This window comes from Saimiri boliviensis, chromosome 15 (assembly GCF_048565385.1).
Source record: "Saimiri boliviensis isolate mSaiBol1 chromosome 15, mSaiBol1.pri, whole genome shotgun sequence".
Classification (NCBI taxonomy): Eukaryota; Metazoa; Chordata; class Mammalia; order Primates; family Cebidae; genus Saimiri; species Saimiri boliviensis.
In genome coordinates this window covers 13,703,829-13,725,837 of record NC_133463.1, presented here as the reverse complement: position 1 = coordinate 13,725,837, position 22,009 = coordinate 13,703,829, and the positions used below count along the sequence as shown (strand labels likewise).

The following is a 22,009-nucleotide window of genomic DNA, read 5'->3' as shown; positions in this document are numbered from 1 at the left end:
TTTTTATACTACCAAAAACTTCCCATTTTGTAAAGAATAGTCAGAAAAAAAATGCATTCTTTCTTACCTGACAAAAGCTACTGCTGAATTAATCCAGCTCTTTGTTATAAATTCAGGTTTTTACAACTGGGAGCTAGTTTACACTAGTAATACTTCATTTAAAAATAGTATCAGCAAACATCATTCCTACATGAGTGTCCTGACATTATTTATTGTGCCAACATTGAAGGAAAGAGGGTGGGAAGGGTGTTGGGGAGGAAGCAACTGCTACCTTCTAATGTCACAGCTGCATTTTCAAGATTATCGATTAACATTTGATACCCAATTTGTAAACATCAATCCAAAAATTAACTGGAAATGGGTCACGACAACACAAAGCACTTTGCTGGTTCTGCCCTAAACTAATGTACGGCTGGTACTATGTTGCAAAGTGTATATATATCAAAGACAACTTGAAACAAGTGTGCACTGACTTCCAGCTTGAAGTCTTTTCACTTCGACAGATGGTCACTGTCGGGACAGTAACTGCAATGTCATCTAGCTACATAAAAGCCACAAACAAGAAAATATTTTGTTCTTGAAGATTACCAGAAAAAAACCAAGTTACTATTTTCTCTCTGAAATTCACTCCATCCATGTAAGCCTCATTCTTGTTTTCTTTTTGCCCACTATTCTCTACACGCTCCCTGCCTCAAATAATAACCAGCAACGACTCTTAAGTCAGCTCTAACCAGCAGGGTACCCTGGACATGTTTTCAACATTATTCTTAACTTGACATTATAAAACCTAAAAATTGGAAATTCCATTCAAATAAAACTTGGGCCAATAACAGTAACTCCATTTATGTCACTCAGTTAGTTACCTTAATTTGCTTAACTTTCCTGCTTAACTTTTAGCAAGAAAGCAACTAGCAGAGCGCCTACAGTGTGCCAGACACTGTTCCAGGCATTCAAGTAAAATTAAGGGTCACATTACAAATACTTCTCATTTACATACAGTTTGTGTTCTGACAACACTTATAAACTTTTTTCCTTGTCCTGTACTTACGTTACTTTCAATTTATGCATATAAAATTGCTTCTATTTTTCATAATTCTAGAAACATTGTGTTTTATTGAATGTGGATTGGGGCTTCTTTACTCTGCCACAACCAATTCAAATTTCAATATAATCTCCCCAATTAAAGAATTTCCTTCTAAACGTCTGATATGTTTCTACTCCAGACTGTGGATGAGAATAAACAGTACTGGCCCTGGAGCAACCTCTACACAATGCAATGTCTATGTAAGTTATCTGGGCAGCTGCGTGCTTAGTGTGTATGCATTTATACTTTTTCACTATAACTTCGCCAAATTCAGGGACAAGGACACCTGGTTAACAGATACTTCTTAACTTGTAAGAACAGAAAATCTGAGCTCAAGGGGTGACCAATTAGAACAACTACCACAGATGCCAAGCCTTAGGGAGTCCTAAGAGGCTCCTGGCGAACAAATATGCTATAGAGGATGACCCTGGAAAGCAATCAGCAAATGAAGAGACCTGCCAGCTGTGTTTTGGGGAAAAACATTCCACAATGTTCAATGTATATAATTAATATATGACCAAACAGGGTAAACCTGATGGAATTAGGGTGGCAATCTAACCACCATCACTGAGATCTCCCCTTTCACACACATCCTGCTGGTAGCATTCAAACCCTTTTTTATCTCCTTTTCTTTTCTTTCCCTTTGGAGGCTATTATTTCTTTTCTTTTGTACTAGCTATTAAATGCAAACACGTGTGTGTGCACAGTGCATGCACACACGTGTCCTCAGCTCGCACCATCAGTCACCCTAACTTCCATCTCTCCAACTCACAACCCAGCTAGTTGACACTCACCATAAAGGCCGTATAAGCTCCTAAACACACTGCAGGTTGGCAGTATTAGACAAATAATCATCACACAGGATACTTCTTTAGACGGCAAAATTAAAAGCACAAAAAGAATTTCACTGGCTGGGCACAGTGGCTCACACCTGTAATCCTACTACTTTCGGAGGCTGAGGTGGACAAATCACTTGAGCTCAGGAGTTTCATACCAGTCTGGGCAACAAGGAGAAAACCTAACTTTACAAAAAATAAGCTGGGCATTGTGGCGTGTGCCTGTAGTCCTAGCTACTCAGGAGGCTGAGGTGAGAAGGTTGCTTGAAACTGGGAGGTTGGGGCTGCAGTGAGCCCAGATTGTGCCACTGCACTTACAGCCTGGGTGCCAGAGTGAGACCCTATTTCAAGAATAAAAAAAGGTATATATATGTAAAAGAAATTCACTGATCCATTGCACCACATCAATAATCCCAGGTGCAACGCTTTGAGACTGTCTTCTTGGTGTGGACTACTCTGTTAATTAGTAATGGAGACTTCTGAATATGGGGTGGCTGATGAGGTATGTTATTAGAGGGGGAAAGACTAGGAATTCTTTAAGTTAGCTGTCCTTGAACATCACAGACTATTAAAGACAGATGGAGTTTTGCACCTTCTTCCTTAGAAAAGAATCTAATTTCACTGCCGGCCAATTATCATGGTGTACCAGTCTCCCAAATTAGCCTGCACCACCCTTCTTTAACCCACATTAACTCCTGCCCAGAACTGAATAGCCTCTGAAGTGGTCTTTCCGCTGTTCTTTCTTTCCTCCTCTCATTCTTTTTGTACAATACTGCCTGACAGATGACCCTGAATCATACTTCTCATCAGTGCTCAGCTCAAAGCTAGCCATGGTTCTTCACGGCCTGCAGAGTGGAGTGGAGGTAACACGCACTAGCCTTGAAGGCCTTCTGCAGCAGGGGCTGAGCATGTCTAACTAAGATCCATTTCTTACATGTGCCTTTCATTTTGGGCAAATTCCTCATTGTTTCCCTGACTCCCTCTCTTTGCTTGTATTATTACTTCAGTCTAAATGCCCTTCCTTTTTCTAAAGACTGCCAATCTCAATCTCTCAGATAACCAAAGTCTCCTTGCGGCGAATGCTCCCTTCTTATTTACCTTTGCAGTCTACAGAGTATCTTACACATAATAAGCATGAAATAGTTATCATCTTACTGATTTCCAGAAATATAAAGGTATTAAGCCATGAGTTATACAACACTATGAATTTAGTTAAGAAAAGAGGAGGGTCATAAATTATCAAAGGTTTAAGTTAATCTTTTTGTTCTTGGAGGACAGAGGTGCTGGATGATTCTGGACTGAGGAGATGAGGACATTTTCCATCAAAGGCTTGAGACAGCTAATAGTTATCTGCTCACACCTAAGTTCCTCTTTAACATCTCCATTCTAAATACACTAACCCCAAGAAAACCTCCATTAGGGGCTAATTTCTCTTTAGTGGTTAGCACTTCAGATGACTTCTAGCCACGGAACACCAACACCTCTTTTCAAGCACAAGGAGGTAGGAGAAAGGCAAGGTGAGATTCCACTTCAGGGAATGCTGGGGCAATGGTCACTTGCCTTCAGCAATCAGAAAAGGAGGCATCACAGAAACTGGGAAGCTGGTGAAACCCACGCTGAGTGGACAGGAGACAGCAATGACTATACACCACAAAATCCCCAGTCTGGGGGCAGAAAGGGATTTCTGGTGCTTCAATCGTCACTTAATTAAGTTCTTGGGTAGGGCACACTTACCATTGATAAGGTATGGATGATTGCAGCACTTCCGCAATTCCATCATAGTGTTTAAAAGGTTAGGTACATTAGCTTGCCCACCACCTTTGGAAAGAAATGTGAAATTCTTCTCAAGGATGGCTCGGTAATATTTCTTCTGAATGTTTGTTAGCTCGACTTCAATAATAGTTTCTTCTTTGGGGGCCAAGTTCTTTTCTACATCCTCTTTGAGACGTCTCAACATCATTGGCTTTAGAATAGCTTGAAGTTTTTGCACCTAAAAAAAGACCTTAAGTAAATACTGGTGTCATGATTTGCCTGCAAGTTAAAACACATTCTAACATGAAAAACCAGAATTATCTCATTCATTGACCATCCATTTTCATTTTTCACATCCCAGGTAAGAAGAGTACGGCTGAGCTAACCTTTCTGCTTTCACAAGAGCAGTGCATGAAGATTGGATGATTCTATGTTAAATGAACTATTTCACCCACCCAGGAGCCCAGAATAGCCAGAAGGCTTGAAAAGTGCCCAGAAAGAGAAATTCAACTTATTCATCTAGCCTTTCCCTTCTGTTTGTCTTAAGCCATCGGGAAGATAAAGAGGAACAAGACAATGTCATGACAATGCTCTGTTTCTATTCTCTTCCTTTCTAGGGAGACCTAAAGAATGAGAGGAAGTGAGCCAGGAGCAATCTAGTCCCTGCCTAAGGGAGCCAGCAGAGACATCTCTCCCTGGTTCTCTTTTCTGCTGATTGGCAATAGAATGGAGTACTCCATACAGTTCTTATTTTAGAAAAAAAAAAAAAAACAAAAAAACAAACAAAAAACAAAACAAAAAAAAAACAAAAACAAACAAACAAAAAAAAACAGACCTTACTCAACTGAGCTAAGAGGTTTTAGACAGTAAGTCAGGGGAGGAGGCACATGAAAACCAAGATTTCAAGTCTATCTCCATATTTATCTCAAATACAGCACACAAATTACAACTAATACCCAAACAACTCTTACAGCATATAAAATAGCCAAGCGCCCAACAAGGCTAACATGGTGAAATGCTGTCTCTACCAAAAATACAGAAATTAGCCAAGTGTGATGGTGCGCGCCTGTAGTCCTGGTTAGTTGGAAGGCTGAGGCAAGAGAATCACTTGAACCTGGGAGGCGGAGGTTGCGGAGAGCCGAGATCACACCACTGCACTCCAGCCTGGGTAACAGAGCGAGACTCCATCTCAAAAAAAAAAAGTCAAGTACTTTTCATACACGATACTTCATTTATTTCTCATAGAACTAGTGTACGGTGGTTATGCTCAAAGTTTCTAAAGTGAAAATATGTAGGCCTGAAGAAGTAAGCAATGTGGCTGAGTACAGATGCTTCAGAAAGAACAGAGCCACAAAACTGCAGTAGGCAAATAGCTCTACCAATGTCAGTGGCTTCCGACATCCCCAAAATTACACATACATAGGAAAACCACCAACCTGCACAACACAGCTATCTCTGAAAATTACCGTAACAGGTATGTAACCTCTCTATAAATCTCAACAGCCCTTCACAAGAGCAAATAGACACACAAACAAGAAATCCTTTATAATAATGATCTGAAAAGTCTAAGGAAAGGGTATCTAAGGTTCTCTGTACTAGATGGGAAAAACTGTATTATAATCACACTTTAAAATAATTGCTAATACTTTGCCATTTCATGGGCTAACCTTCAATCTTATGACTAAATACAAAATGGAGGTGATAAATACCTGCTCTTCTGTTTTTAGATCACCAAATTCTTGCATAAAGGTGGTTTCTGAAGGGAAGCGACTTGGTTCCAAGAAATGAAGCAAGCTGAAGAGTTCTTCCACAGTGTTCTGTAGCGGGGTTCCCGTCAGCAGCACTTTGTGTTCCTGAGGTAATGCAACGAAAGCCACTAACCAAGTTGTAACAAAAACACTTTCTTAAAACCAGAGCCTCTCACTAGACACTGATTGTTCTACTCCTACTCATCCATCCTAGGTAAAGCATAAGAATCAGGCATGAAAACAGATATATTAGAGCACGATTTCTGCTTCAGGGAAACGGATGTGTAGATAGTCCTCTCTAGAACTCTACGGGGTTCTTAAATGAGTCTTGCCATGCTTTCTAAGTCCAAGTCTCAATGCTTTTTTCCCCGCCAGTTAAGTTTTTTTTCGTAGAATCCCTAGACTCAGATGAAGTGTGCAAGCTTCTTTCTGCTCTCTACATCAACAGTGCTCTCATCTCTCCATCTGCTTCCTGCATGACTCACTTTATAGAGACAAAAGAAGTTCTACATGCAACAGCATATGAAAAACTATCTTGTTCTGCAAAAATTTCCAACTAGCAAAGAGGTCAGCTGGGTTGTAAATACCACAATCAATCAGATGCTATTTATAAATTTGTCTCTTTGAACCAACTTAGGTATTTCTTTAATTAATTCTTCCTGTTTACAAGCTCTTTCCCCAGCTTTCCTCATGCAGTTGTACCTTATCCCTCCTATTTCTGTATATGCAATACAGAGGAGCTGTTTTACAATGACCATTCTTAACAATAGTGAGCTATTAATGTTAAGAACCCTATTATCTTCTACTTTGGCCATTTGGTACACAGCACAGCTAATAAAACTATTTCAGAAAGTAATTACACCTCTCAGTAGTTGAGACAGCAATATTCTGACTTAACTTGGAATCTGACAAGTCTTGGTTGCCAAGCAGAGTATACACTCAGTAAATACTAGATGAATAAGTGAAGAACATACTAATTTTCTTAATATCTACCATGTCATATCTGTCAATGATGCTCTTTGAAAGTGAGGTGAAGGAGTTCATTATGCTAGTATTCCTTCTTCTCTCACCCCTGTGAAAAAAAAAATCTGAGAACTTTTATGGACCACCATCATCTTCAGACTCAGTAAATTATTCAATCAATTCAGGATTTTCTAATGTATCGCCACACTTATGTATAGCCTGGGCCACAAACACTGACATATCCAAGTCCTGGATTACTTTATACAGATTTTTATTTAAGTCCCATCAGAGATTCGGGAAAGAGCTATTGTGGTAGATGAGCTGTATTAATATAGTGTCTCCCAGTTTTTTTCATATCCTTTATTACTACTAGGATTTAAATTAAATCCTGACTGCCTAACCAAATATTTTTAAAGTTAAGGCCTTTTTAACTTATTAATTTCAAAATGAACATATTCGAAAAAAGGAAAGAATTCTTTTCTTATGCAGCTTCCCTTCAATGGCTGTTAACAGCCAGTTATACCATATGGTTATTTGAAAGTGAGTAACAATGAAAAAATACACAATTACTATGCACAGTTTCACAAAACTTCACGTTAAGAAACTCAGGCGATGGAGCTTATCACCTCCACCTATGCCGGCAGATATGCTTTTGCCTTAACAACGTTACCATTGTATTTAGCTCTGATGTAGTGATGTGTATTTAATTTCATTTTAAGCAGACTCTTTGTGTGGGGGGTTTCCCGACAATGAAAGATGAGATACTGGAATCAATGAAGAACTACCATGACCTCTACAGTATCCCCTCCTTGTGGATGGGGACAAGGAGATGGCTACTTTCCCAGAGCTCCTGTGCAAGACTGTGAAGATGGTGACTACCCCACAATGTATCATCTTCGCAAACATTTCCTTGGTGCCTGCAGAGCTGAAGACACTCATTGGTCTTCTTTTCTGAGAATGCACTTGGAGATAATCCCCATCAAGAGCATTCTCATCACAACTCAGTCTAGTGCAGGAAACAGCAGTTCCCTGTGGCCTGTGCTGTAGTTGGATATAGTTACTACCCACTATTGTGACTGTGACTTATTCTAGGAAGATTATAAAGTAGAAAGTGGCTAAGTTCTCAAGATGCTTATTCTAAAGTAAGAATCATTACTTTAAAAGACCAGGCAACGAGCTGTTCAGAACTGGACAAATATAAGTATATTCTGAAAAACAATAATGTGTTCCATTCTTGAAAACATTTCTTCTCAAATAAAGATTCTTGATCATCAGAAAAATAAATATTTTGTTCATGTGCTAATCAGAAACTTCCCAGTTGGTGAGCCAAGAATGAGTATAGGTTATAAGTTCTTGGAGACAGTCAGGACACCTAGGACTGGTGGTGTCCTGTGGCAGTGGGCAGCCTTCTCTTTTTACTTGAGTGTGGCATTCAACCACTGTAATTTTCTGTATGTGTCATTATGTGAAAAAGCTTAAGAACACTGCAACATGTAACAGGAAAATTATTTGGATAACAGATTCTAATCCATTTATCAAATGTTAGTATAAATAATAGAAAACTCTTTGAAATAGCCCAATGACAAACAGATTGATGGTGATCGAGTTAAATTAATGTATACTCACCACTGAAAGAATGTTTTACAGTAAGAATCTACTATCTGGGAACATATGAACTAATAATAGAACACAACTCAGATAAACTCAGTCAGATGACTATTTAAGCCTTCAGGAAACGGTGATGTAACTGTCTCTTAGTAGAAAACTATGAAGGTGCATCCCTACTGAGAAGATATATTTAGATTATATCACAAGCATTAGTGTTTACTTGCAAATACAAGTGCACTTGATTTTAATGCTTAAGTATTGCCTGGAGTGAACAAATACAACCAGAGTTTCTCTTCCATGTACTCACCAGGGTCCCTGAGACTATTCACTGTTTCTAAGCAGTCTCACTTGTTTTGTGGACTGGCCACCAAGTAATAGTCAACTGCTTTGAGACAGAACTTAGGATAGCTTTAATAGTAATTCATTAGGAAGAAAAATGGGAAATCCCATCCTAAATAGGATAATTCTGTCAGACTTTTTCCTTTAATCAAAACTAGATTTTGTTTGTTTAAACTAAAAGCATGGCTGGCAAATCCAATCTTTAAGAATAAAAGAAGCTGCTTCAGAGAATCAGCTGCAACAAAAAGCTTTTAGGTGTCTTTTTGGTAGTACCAGTCTTTAGCTAAACACATACGGCCATGAATACATAGGATACTCCTTATCTCAAACTCTCAGTTAACAAAAGATCAAATAAGCCTACAGAAATTAGCTCTAAAAATATTTTAAAAACCTTTTTCTAATTCCATGAAACTCATCAAATCACCCAAGGCATGCTAAATGACTGTAACCCTACTTTAAAATGTACATTAAAAACGAAATATGTTAGCTGGGCATGGTGGTGTGTGCCTGTAATCCCAGAGACTCAGGAGGCTGAGGCAGGAGAATTGCCTGAACCCAGGAGGCAGAGGTTGCGGTGAGCCGAGATAGCACCATCGCATTCCAGCCTGGGTAACGAGAGCGAAACTCTGTCTCAAAAAAAAAAAAAAAAAAAAAAAAAAAATGAAATATGAGTGATCATAACCACTCTATAAGGGGATATGTGTGGTGTAAAAACTCAGATCAAATCTGAGGCATCGTAATGCCCCAAACTTCTAAGCATCTGTGTGAACTAAACCAACCTCAGATATCCTACCCAACTCATTGAGAACTTCAATCTACAAGTCCTGCTGGCCACAGTATGGCAAAAAAATAATAATAATAATAAGAGCCCTGGAACCTAACTGGACTGTCATCACTGAGGTAAAGCTTGGCTCAACAGTTAATGAAATGGCAGTACAGGTTAAGTATCCCTTATCCAAAATTCTTGGACCAGAGTGTTTCAGGTTTCAGATATTTTTAGATTTTGGAATAGCTGCATTTATACTTACAGGTTGAACATCCCAAATGAGAAAATCCAGTATCAGAAATGCTCCCATGAGCATTTCCTTTGAGCATTATGTGGGCACTCAAAAAGTTCTGTATTCTGGGATTTTTGTATTTGGCATGATCAATCTGTATTTATGAACAAAGGTAAGGCAAATACTTGCAACTCACTTTAGTGAAGATATCATGATTATACTCTGCTTTTTCACAACTGTTTAAAGATACTAGCCAACAATTTAAGAATTCAAAAGGCAACAGCTTTTGAATGAATGAAAGTTCCAGAGAAAATATTTGACAAGTTTTTCAAATACTCTTCACAGGCATCAAATTCAGAACCATGAAACTACCAAATCAGCAATAATTCTATTCAGGTTCAGTGCAATCACCAGTATGATCACTGACCAAGTCCATCATCTTGAGTCCCTCCAGCAGCTTGCAGTTCCTGTTCTTCAGCCTGTGGGCTTCATCAATGACTACACAGCGCCATGGAATATTCCGCAGCTCAGGACAATCAGTCAAAATCATCTCAAATGTAGTGATGATGGCATGAAACTTATAGGACCCCTTTATCACTCGACCCTATAAAGACAACTCTGAATTATTATTAAGCATTTAATGATTACATAAGTAACTTTAAGGATGAATAAACAGTATTAAACATATGTAGTTATCTCTTTGAAGATGTCTTTATTTTAGGTGACATACATTCTGTTTTCAAGTTATTTTGGCGGTTTTAAACTATATTGTAAAACAAATGAGAAAACTGTCAGTACACTTTGGATCTAATTTCCTAACAGATCCCATGTATCAATTACCACTAAGTGTACCCATTCTAGTCACACATTTACTTAGGACAGAATTTATAATTTCCCAAATCTAAAGGTAAATACAGATTTCAGTATTTTTTCTTCTTTATTTAATTGTAGGTCAGATTTATACTTAGAACAAGTGCACACACACGTATATATATAAATAGCAATAATATTACAGGACCTCCATTTGCTACCCATAAAACTATTTTAGCACATATTATTCCTTCTTATCATGTCATTTATAATGCTTCACTGTTGATACACACTAATGGCATACAGGTAACTAGAGTAAGAAAAAATTAAAGCAATTGCTACTAACAGCCAAAGCATAAATTCCTCCCTTGGGATATATTTCATTCATATGTGTCAAGTATTTCAAGGACTTTTTACATGCTTACTATTTTTCACTTCTAGCAATAGCATAATAAAATATTCTTTCTATTCACATTTAATGTCACCATCTTTTGTTTAGTTTTCTCTTAGACTTGCAAAATAAAACTAATTAACATATCAATGAATTAAATGGATTTCAGTGATCAACAAAAGCAAAAAAAAAAAAAAATCATTCCTTCTAATAATCAGAAAAACCAAAGCTATAAAAATAAAGAGGTGTTTCATAGACCTAGAAAGATAATAAAAAAAAAATTGAGTCAAATATCTAAAGCAAATTTCTCAATTTGGCAAAAATTAGACCTTCCCAAGTCACCAAGACTTTGATTTTTTTTTTTTTAACACCTTAAAATGCACAGAATAAGCACAAATAATACAACCCATGAAATTTTTACCTGGGGATCTTTGAAGTACATTTCATACAACTGAATGGTCCGACGACTAGCTTGACTCCCATGATACACAACCACATTCAACTCTGTCCAGGTTCGGAATTCCCTTTCCCAGTTGGGGATTGTGGACAATGGGGCAATTACTAAAAAAGGGCCATGGATTCCTTTCAAATATATCTCATAGAGAAATGTAATGGACTGGATAGTTTTTCCCAAACCCATTTCATCTGCTAAAATGCAGTTTCGCCTTTGGGAGGAAAATAAAGTACAAAAGTTTAATGAGTATAGATATGAGACACTGCTGTCCTTTCACAAAATATATACCATTGTATTCACAAATGCATATCCAAAGGCTTTAGATGTTCTCTTAGATTCAACAAAATATATTTTCAAACAAAATTCTCAAAGACGAAAAATTATTTTTACATACTTGTATCAATCTCTGTATTCATATTTGTTAAATAAATATTATACGTATTTCCAATGCTTGCTTTTAAAAAGTTTTTTATTAGAGTTAGAACATTAAGTTCCTTTTTATTATTTTCAGTAACTAAACGAGCTACAGATATACTTAAAAGTGAAGAAAAACATGTTTTACATACATGTTGTACCAATTGAAAAGTAGCCAGTTTACTCCCTCCAACTGGTATTCCCTGAGTTTGTTATTGTTTTTATACTCCCTGGAACTCTCCGATTTCTTCCAATCATCAGCAGGAGGTCGCTCCTATTTCAAATATAGTAAATCCCATTAGTGGTACCCGGAAGATCACACCACTACGCTGTTTTCAAATTAAACTCTCTCCCGTCAGCCAGTTCTTACCACACGCTCTGTTTCCGGCTCCCTGGACATTAATTTCTCAAACTCCTCGATCTTTGCTTGATCTATGTCCTGCCTCCGCTCCCACGTGCTGTCTTCATAAGGAAGTGAACACCACTTCACCAAATAGTGAGTCACAGGCTGGACCAGATTTAAATCAATCAGAATTGGATTCATTTGACCACATATATATATTTTATATATATTTCCAAATACATTAAGGAAAAGCATGCTCTACTTCATTTATCTATAGACATTATCCCAGCATGAGTAAGTCTGAATTGACAGAAATTTAGAAACTATGACCATCAAACAGCTGTTCCTAGTTAAGAGTCTCAAGTCTAAACTGGAAACAGTATTATTTGGTTTATCAGAACAAATTAGCCTTTTATCAATATCATTGGTAAGTGATGTTCAAAAGCCAGAAAGTATAAAGAAATAGCTAGTAAACAGCAAAGCTGAATTTGAGATTTGTTTTACCTGTGCAAATCGTTCATCAAGAGTTTGATTCAGATTTACACGGTAAATCATCCTAACATATTTAAATATTTACACAATTGGATGGTTTCTTAAAAAATGAGGCATAGACTTAAATTTATTAGGAACTCTACTTTTTCCTTAAAAAGAGTGATACTGTTTGTATCCAATCACATTAAAATAATATATTTGAGCTTTAGAAAGCTGGAGGCAAAATATTTCAGGTAATGCAGATCAACAGGATTTCCTTTGTCTTTCTTCTAGAAAACACTTGGGTTTGCTGACCTTCATTTCAAGACCAAGGTACACTGATCTGGTTGTGATGTGAAAAATATTTGCTGTACAATGTAAATACGCTATGAAATAGTTTTTTAAAAAGTATAACTAAGCAAAACCAGAAAAGTACAGATCATGTTACAGATAATGGTCTTGGAAACAGCATAGTGTCTCATGACAGAGTTTGGAAGAAAATGAGAGTTCTATGCAGATCCCCCCTAGATGAGCAAGATCCAAACACTGTATATATAAAATTCAATTTACATGAAGTCAGGAAGGACAGAACTCATGGTGGGTGGGCACATCATTATCAAGACACAATACTCAGAAGTCGCTACACTTGTCTTCATTCTTACTTACCTATCAAATATCCTTTATAATCTCACAGGGTTTTGCAAAGCAAAATCAGAGTGCTGAGACCAGGATATTTTAAAAGAAATAATGTCTATTGGCCTCTCTGCACCACATTAAATGAATTCATCGACTTCACTAATGATGCCCAATGCTAAATAATCTTAAACTCCATTCTGCCACAAAAGACACTCAGGTATATGAAGATACTTTGTGCAAGATGACAGATTTACACCAAAATGTACTGAATTCTTTTGTACGTTCTTTTGGACATATGGTAGAACTGTACAATATTTCAATGTATTTGTTTCACACTGAAAATCGATTGTTCTTAAAAAGCTCTCAGACTAAACTAAAACGTATTTTGCACTATTATTAAGTCATAAAACTAATAATGAATCATTAAGTTTCAGTTAAATTTAGACCAAGTGTGTCACAGTTCAAGGCTCTGATCAAGACCAGGTCTAGGATGCTACCATCTTCCCTATAAACATGTATGGGCTGCCTGAATCACCACTTTGTAATACAAATGATCTCCTGTTACCTCTCCCCGGTCATCTGTGCTACGTGCAAAGTCCATTATCCGGTCAACCTCCACATAATCTGGATTAAAAAGCTCATCCTCAATCTACACCAAAGGGAAAAAAAAAAGTTAAAAGGTTTATTTATTTCCTGAGATGAAATACTATTCCACTTTTTACCAGGCAATAATATTTTGGGTCACAGCAATACAAATCTTAAATTTGGCAAATTCTATTATATTAATTGAAATGCAACAATTTAGCAAAATCATTCCCCATGAGAAAATCAGACTTCTCAGACTTTGTTAACTGGGTCTTTTAATTACCGTGTGAAACCTTTTACTGTGAGAGAATGTTTAAGAATATTTTAAATGAAGTGTGAAATTACAATTCACTAATGAGCAATCCAAAAGGCTTATGGCATGCAATGCATTTAGCATTCTTGAAACTACAGTTTGCAATGAAAAATCAGAGTCGTGCAAAGTGTTACTTAGAATTTCATAACTCCTGGAATTGTCTGATGCTTTATAGCATCATTTACAAAATGTTATTCAAAAGCCAAATACACAGAAACCAACTAATTTCATATTTTAGCATGAACAGAGTTTACAATGTTTGGTAGTCTTTGCCAATCAATATTAGTACCTCATTTAGAGTAAGTCTTGTCATTAATCTAAATGTTCCAATGACTTATACTGAATGTTTAGGGCAAAGCATTTAGGATCAAGAGATGAGCCCTAAATAATTGGCTTATTTAACCAATATATTAAACAATCTTCATAAAAGTAAAGCAATACTGCTGCTTGCAAAGGTATCTCATATAAAATACTAGAATATGGCTCAAAAGGAAGTTATAGACTAAGCCATATCCAAGAGAAGTTAGGGTCAGACAAGTTTCAGATGTTAGAAAACAAGAGACATTTTATTATATGCATCTCTCGATTAACTTATCAATAATATAACTGCATTAAAATATTTTGCAAAAGGCAAACTAGAAGTCACTTAGACACCATTCTTAACCTTTGAATTGCAGGTTGAAAAGATAAACAACTGAGTTGTCACCTGCTCAAGAACAACTAACTTTGCCTGGCTTACTCCGCCTCCTTAAAACACCAAGTTGGGAAGCTTTGAACTGTGAATTATGAAAAAAAAATAAAAAGCAGAAACACAAATATGTGTCTCAACTACCTTAGGCTTTGACACGGAGGTATTAGTAAGGCAAAAAAAAAAATCCATTGAAATGTTCAACTATTATAAAGTATTAGTATATTAATGCACTGGCTTTGTCAAAAGCTTCTAGATTTATGTAAACACATGTGTTATCCATGTACAGCAGAAACACTTAAACTTTCCCAAAACTAGGTTTTGACGGCAAAAACTCTCTTTAAAAAAACTTGTTCTTAAACTCGAGCTTTCATATTCAGTGCTGAATTAAAATCCTTAACTTTTCCTAAACATTTCTACTCTTTGAGTAATCTATTGCATCAGACATGTGATGACATTTTCAATCTAAATGATGTTTTTGAATAGCGATTTTAGTTGCAGCAGGTTCATAAGGTAGCCTAAGGAGAAACAAAGAATGGAAAAGCAGATGAAACTGAAAATCTCAAAGCAGTACAACCATGAAAGATTTGAAGCTGTGATCATGTATGGGATGAAACAAAGTCATGTGCATGTGTAAGAGAGGGAGGAAGGGGACTGCTGTTCTCTGCTAACTCCCACTCAGGACAGAAATGAAGACTTCTAGCTGCCAAGTTACCAGGTAAATAATGAACATTCAACCTTGGTATGTGTAGCTAGGGCTAGGCACAATTTCCTAAAGACAGTGTGACTACAGGAGACAGAATACAAATAAACGTAAAAAGCACAATGGTAGCTTTCCCCCCATCCCTAAATCCTGGTCCTGGATTTAGGGATGGGGGGAAAGCTATCATTGTGCTTTTGCCTGTTTCCCTCCCCCCTGGCCCACAGAAAAGGTCAGCAGAACATATGGTGTCTCTTTCTAAAAGAAGGCTAATGATTTCAGCTCATCCAATGTCATGTAAGTTTAACTCTGGTTTCATTAAGAAGGGCATGAAAAACAGAACCTCGCAGCACTGTCCTCAAAATCAAATATTAAGATTCTTTCTTTGAAAGAATTTTCCTCAAAGTTCTTTTGAAGAAAGAATCTTCTTAATATTCTCCAAGATCTAAGAACTGAGTCACATTTGAGTAACTCCATTCCACTCAGTGCTAACCACTGTACTGCCGAAAATCCTGCATAGTCAGAGAGCCAGAGGTGGCGATGCCAACATGTGTTTAGGAAAAGAGCAACCACATGACCTCCCAGCGAATGCAGACTTTACCACAGGCCAGTTGGGATCATGGAAATCAGATCCCAGAAGAACACAGACTTAACGTCTGATAGTATAAGGATTTTATGACATAAAAGTACTAAATATTCTTCTGTCCCACCTTCCTTCATCTCCAAAATGGGGTGGCAGTGAAAAGTAGGTTGTTAAACAGATACTATTTTGCATCAAATTGTATGCTTCTTTACAGTTTACATTCTGTCAACTGTTTTATGAAAAGAGGAACTATTAAGTCAGCAAGTCCTATCTTTCAATATTTGGGTTTTTCTTTTATCTGCGTGAGGCTGTAAATGAAACCAAATTGGCGATCAAAAGTCTAGAGACCCTAGTAAGCAGCTCGTGAAAGCACTTTAAAAAATATATAATTGACTGTACTGGGCAGGGTGGGAGGCGTACGGAGGGGCAGAACTGGCACTTCTATTAAGTGCAGATTTTCTTCCCTGCCCTAGGTATTGCTGTATTTCTATAGCTGATACCTAGGATAAAGGAACACAGGCAAAGATATTATCACCAGTTTCAATACTACAGCACAGCATTTGTGAAAATGAGTTTAGTGAACTCTGTGATTAGGCATTGATTTGAACAAAAGAAATTTGTCACATACTTTCCCCAATGGAAGTTAAGCTTTTGTATCTTAGAACTTGTACTTAACGTTTACTATAGAGTTCTTAACCTGCTCAATCTCAATAGAACTTTTGTCCACTTACTTAATTTCATCGTCTAGTGACTGTACTTTCTTTACAAGATTTTTTATCATATCATCACTGCTATTTCCACATAATATCATAAGGACCGGTATCTTCTAGAGTAAGCAACAGGAAGAATGAGAAATTTCCTGTTTACAAATTTGTTAGCAATAACCAGTTACCAATATGCAAGTAACAGCACCAAATGAGGTTAACTATTTTTTCTTAATCTGCTGAACTAAAATTTTAAATTTAGAACATTTTAATAAAGTAAATACTTTAGAAAAGTAAGCAGGTATTTCGTACCTCTGAAAGGAACTTGTTCTGGCCCTGCTTTGCCTTAAATCGTTTAATTTTTTGCTGAATTCTCTTATCTTTTTCCAGATCTTCTACAGATGCCCATTGACAATGAAGATAAGAGCTGAAAGAATAAAATAATATGCTTGAAATATGTAGAATATAATTAACCCTTTATTATGTCTTCTCTTATTTAAAAAAAGCCAACTAAACAGATAATTAACAAAATAACCTGCTTAATTACTCATTAAGGCTGCTGAGCAACATTTAGTATACCTACTAGTGTTTAGAATAAGAAGAGAAAATCAACAGTAGTGCCTAAAATTTGCCTTCTGTCCTAAGCCTCCAGCTCTCTTACCCACTACCAGAGATGGGGTCGGGGGAGGAGATATCACTCGCTCACTCTCTCACTCTCTTTCTCTCCCTCCCCACCACCCCATCTCTCTCTCTCTCTCTCTCTCTCTCTCTCTCTCTCTCTCTCTCTCTGAGAGAGCGAGCACTCAGAGAGAGAGCACGAGAGTGTGCACAGGCCTAAGCCTCCAGCTGTCTTACCCACTACTACAGATGGGGTTAGGGAGGAGACAGAGAGAGACAGTGAGAGAGGGAATGGCCTAATAACAAGCTATTTCCATAAGTGAATGGATTATACTTCAATATAAAACAATTAGCACTACAGGGTGGCTTCAATTCTGAATTTATACTTTGAACCTCTTATCATTGAGAAGTAGATTTTTATCAAGTTAAAATAATTCAAATTTAAAATAGCAGTTTCTTTGAAGGTAAGAGGTGTAGAGTACCCTAGAGTTATCCAAGACCCGTCATACTAGTCCCAAAGGGAAACCTAACCTTGTCCTTCTATAGCAATCCAGGAGGAATGAACCACTGCCTGCTCCTGGAACACCAGGCCATGCCCCTCACCAGCTCCTAATCAGTTCCTGGTCTCCCAGGCTGTGTTCCTACAGGGTTCTGCAATAATGTCCCTTGGTCCACTGTGAATGTTTCACTTGGTATTGTCTATACCTGCACTAGGGAAACCCCTTCCCCTCAGACTCACCACCTCCTGCTCTGGCCATGTATGGTGTCTTCCCTCACCTGAACTGGAATATATTTGCACTTCCCTTTCCTTCTCCAACACTCACAGCTCAACAGTTAATGTTTCATGGCAACTCTGACCTTCTTTTGTATAGTTCTTCAATATTCTTTTGTCCCATTGCCCTCTCTCTGCCCGCCAAATAGCCCTGACAGCCTCTTATTTCTCTTTCTGGTGATGACATTAAAAGAAATGATATGCTTGAATATATATACCTATTTCAGAATCAACATACTACTACTGTTAGAAATTGTGCTTTAGTAGAAGTCAGAAGTTTAGAAAACGAAAAAGTAAAAAAAAATACACAACCATTAAAAATTTTTCAAAAATGATTTATGACATAGGAAATGCTTATGATATTAAGTAGCACATAACTGATAAATTATGCAATATGATTTTCAAAGATAGGATTCATTTAGACCTTCTATAATTGAGGGAGAAAAAGATTTTAAATACATATGACTTATATAGCTATGAATTGATATCAACGCTGTACACACACACAGAAAATAGACTAGATGAAATCGTATCAGAATGCTAATATAGGTTGACCATCCCAAATCTGAAAATCCAAAATCCAAAATATTCTAAAACTCGAAACTTTTTGAGCACCAACACGATACTCAAAGAAAGTGCTTGATAAGAGTATTTTGGATTTCAGATTTGGGAAGCTTAACCCCTAAAGTATAAGGCAAATATTCCAAAATTTGAAAAAATCCAAAATCCAAAACACTTCAGATCTCAACTATTCCAGATAAGGGATACTCAATCTGTAATAATTATTTCTGGGTGCTAGGGCTGCAAGTATTTTATTTTCTACTTTCAACCTGTAGTTTCCAAATTTCCAATAAACAATATCCAATACTGGCATAATCAGAAACACATATTACGTGAGGCAGGCAGATCACCTGAGGTTGGGAGCTCGGGATCAGCCTCACCAACACAGTGAAACCTCAACTCTATTAAAAATACAAAAATCAGCTGGGCTGTGGTGGTGGGCACCTATAATCCCAGCTATTCAGGAGGCTGAGGCGGGAGAATCACTTGAACCCAGGAGGTAGAGGTTGCAGTGAGCTGAGGTCACACCACTTCATTACAAAATAATAAAAATAATTTGCCCTAGTCTCCACATTATTTGACAGAAAAAGCACTTGTGCAGTCAGTTAGTATTCTTGTCTTGGCTGAGGTACAAACGCCTTCAAAACACCACCTGTGTAGCCTTGAGGTGGCACCAGCCCTGCTTTCTCTGCTATAAACTAGGTTGAAATTTTCAGTGTGACTCTGATTACTAGACCCTGATGATAACCCATTCTGGAGGCTTAGTCAGGAAGAAGAGGAAGAAAGAATGAAGTGTCACAAATAGACTGCTTTGTGTTAATAGATAATTAAGGCAAGAAAAAGTTCTAACTGGACTAGAACTAAAATATTTTTTAAAAGTTGTGAAGAAGTAATGTAGGAAAAATATTATGATGCTAATAAGAAATAATCTGAACTAGGCCCTACAGATAATACAATTTATGGTCACTTTGGAAAACAAAATTTTATTTTAAAATGTAACTACTCTTTATGAAACAGGTATACTTTTATACCTAATCTTTACAGTTTTTTTTTAAAAAAAGTAAAGAACATATCCCTTATCCATATCAGTGCAAAGTACTAAATAAAATATTAAACAAATATAACTCCACATCACATTAATAAAATAATACATCATGTTACTTATTTCAGGAATGCAAGGTTGGTTCAATATTAGGAAATCCACTAAAAATACACAATATTAAGTTATCCAAGGAGAAAAATCGCACAATTATTTCTAGTGATACTGAAAAAACATCTGACAAAATTTAATACCTATAATGGATTTTTAAAGCTTAGGAAGATAGGAATTAATAGGTATTTTATTAACACAATATTTGAAGATTTTAGTTCTAAATACAGGATCTTACTAAATGAAGAAACAACACAGAGTTTTCCACAAAGATCAGAAAGCATGGATACCTATTATCTCCACAATTATTCAATATTGTATATGAGATTATTAGCCAATGTCACTGACAATTCAAAACAATAAGAGACATAATAATTAGAAAATAATAAGTAAGGCTATCTCTGTTTGCAGATTATATGATCAGGTACCTGGAAAACCCTAGAGAATCAATTAGAAAACTAACTAAAGTAATAAAATAATCCAGTAATGTAGCAGAATATAAAATTTGCATATAGAAGTCAACATACTGTCTTCATTCACACCAACAATTACCAATAAGGAGATATGTTAGTGAAAACCTCTTTCACAGTATCAACAAAGATAAAACACTTGGCAATAAATTTAATTAAAAACATTCAAAATTTGTGCAAGAAAATATTTAAAACTCTTACAAGACATAAAAGTATAACTGGACCAACTGAAAAGACACCCTTGCTTTCACACTGTGCAATTCAAAATCATACACCATACATTTGTAAATTTAACACAATGTAAATAAATAAAATGCAAACAAGCATTTATATGAAGCTAAACAATACTAAATTTTATATATAAAAATAAACATGCAAGAATATCCAGGAAAACATTCAAACATAAAAGTTAATAGGGAACTAGATCTACCAGATATTAAAATATACTATAAAGCAGGTGTCCCCAAACTTTTCACACAGGGGGCCAGTTCACCGTCCCTCAGACCATTGGAGGGTCGCCACGTACTGTGCTCCTCTCACTGACCACCAATGAAAGAAGTGCCCCTTCCTGAAGTGCGGCGGGGGGCTGGATAAATGGCCTCAGGGGGCCACATGCGGCCCATGGGCCGTAGTTTGGGGACGCCTGCTATAAAGCCTCCCTAAGTAAATAGTGGCTTCTGAATAGACAAGCGGTTCAAAGGCATAAAGGACCGATAAATAAAAATAAAAAATAAAATAAATAAACTTTAAGACATAATAAAGTTTACATCTCAAATCACTGAGGCAACAGTGATTTCCTTTTTTTTTTTTTTTTTTTTTTTTTTTTGAGATGGAGTCTCACACTGTCACCCAGGCTGGAGTGCAATGGCACAATCTCGGCTCACTGCAACCTCCGACTCCTGGGTTCAAGCGATTCTCCTGCCTCAGTCTCCAGAGTAGCTGGGATTACAGGTGCCCACCACCATGCCTAGCTAATTTTTTGTATTTTTAGTAGAGACAGGGTTTCACTATGTTGGTCAGGCTGGTCTCGGACTCCTGACCGTGTGATCTGCCCACCTCGGCCTCCCAAAGTACTAGAATTATAAGTGTAAGCCATCGCCCCACCAAAAATTGACTCTTTAGTAATGGTGCTAGAACAACAATTGAAAAAGAATTAAATTAGAGCCATGACTTATATAATACACAAGAATAAACACCAAATGGATCAGGCACCTAGATGAATAAATTAAAACCACAAAGAAAGCATGGACAAATTCCTTTGCAATCTGGATATAGGGAGCAGCTTTCTAGCTATGACATAAAGCTAGAAACAATATAAGAAAAATCGTTAAATCTGACGACTGTACAAAAAATTTTAATGTATAATACAAGAAACACCATCAAGTCAAAAGACAATTCAAACTGAGAAAAGGTAATTGCAGCATACAACCCAGATAAAGAACTAATATCCCTTACATATAAAGAGCTCTTAAAAGTTGAGAAGAGCATGACAGAAAAATGAGCAAAAGACACAGATGACTGACACAAGATGTAAAAAGTGGCCATTAAACTTATAAAAAGGAGTTCTTATTTACAGTAAGAGAAAATGCTAAATAAAATCTCAACTGAAATACAACTTCTTACAAAAATTAAAAAGTGAAACAGCACACTATGCTAGAAAGGTTGTGGGGAAATAGGTGTTTGCGGCATATATTGTTGACAGGAACCCAAATTCATACAACCTGAAGGAAGGGAATTTGGCAGTAATCTCTCAAAAATACACACATTTGCCTTTTGATCTAACAAACCCACTTCTGGGAATTCACCTGGAAGTCATGCCTCCAACAAGCTGAAAATCTATAGATATGAATGAGAATATATATTGTGGCACTATCTGTAATCGGAAAACATCAGAAGCCACTTACACACCCACATATACAGAAGGCTGGTTGAATGGTTATGGCACAGTCATGCAATGGAATATTAGGCAGTTGTAACAAAGAACGAGGGGGACCCCTATGAACTGATGCAAAGTGATT

The 22,009-nt window shown here is 36.8% G+C and overlaps 1 protein-coding gene across 8 annotated transcripts in view; it reads right to left on the bottom strand.

Annotated features, from left to right (window-relative positions):
- The window catches only part of CHD7 (chromodomain helicase DNA binding protein 7), a 180,371-nt gene that overhangs the window by 33,592 nt on the left and 124,770 nt on the right, over positions 1-22,009 (bottom strand). For all 8 annotated transcript variants that reach the window (XM_039464557.2, XM_074386678.1, XM_039464560.2 and 5 more), the window contains 8 exons: positions 16,733-16,847; positions 13,413-13,496; positions 11,768-11,905; positions 11,550-11,671; positions 10,951-11,194; positions 9,756-9,932; positions 5,382-5,525; positions 3,655-3,910 (listed from right to left, as the gene is read on the bottom strand). In XM_039464557.2, the coding sequence (XP_039320491.1) occupies positions 3,655-3,910; positions 5,382-5,525; positions 9,756-9,932; positions 10,951-11,194; positions 11,550-11,671; positions 11,768-11,905; positions 13,413-13,496; positions 16,733-16,847 (1,280 nt within the window). The remainder of the gene's footprint in view (positions 1-3,654; positions 3,911-5,381; positions 5,526-9,755; positions 9,933-10,950; positions 11,195-11,549; positions 11,672-11,767; positions 11,906-13,412; positions 13,497-16,732; positions 16,848-22,009) is intronic.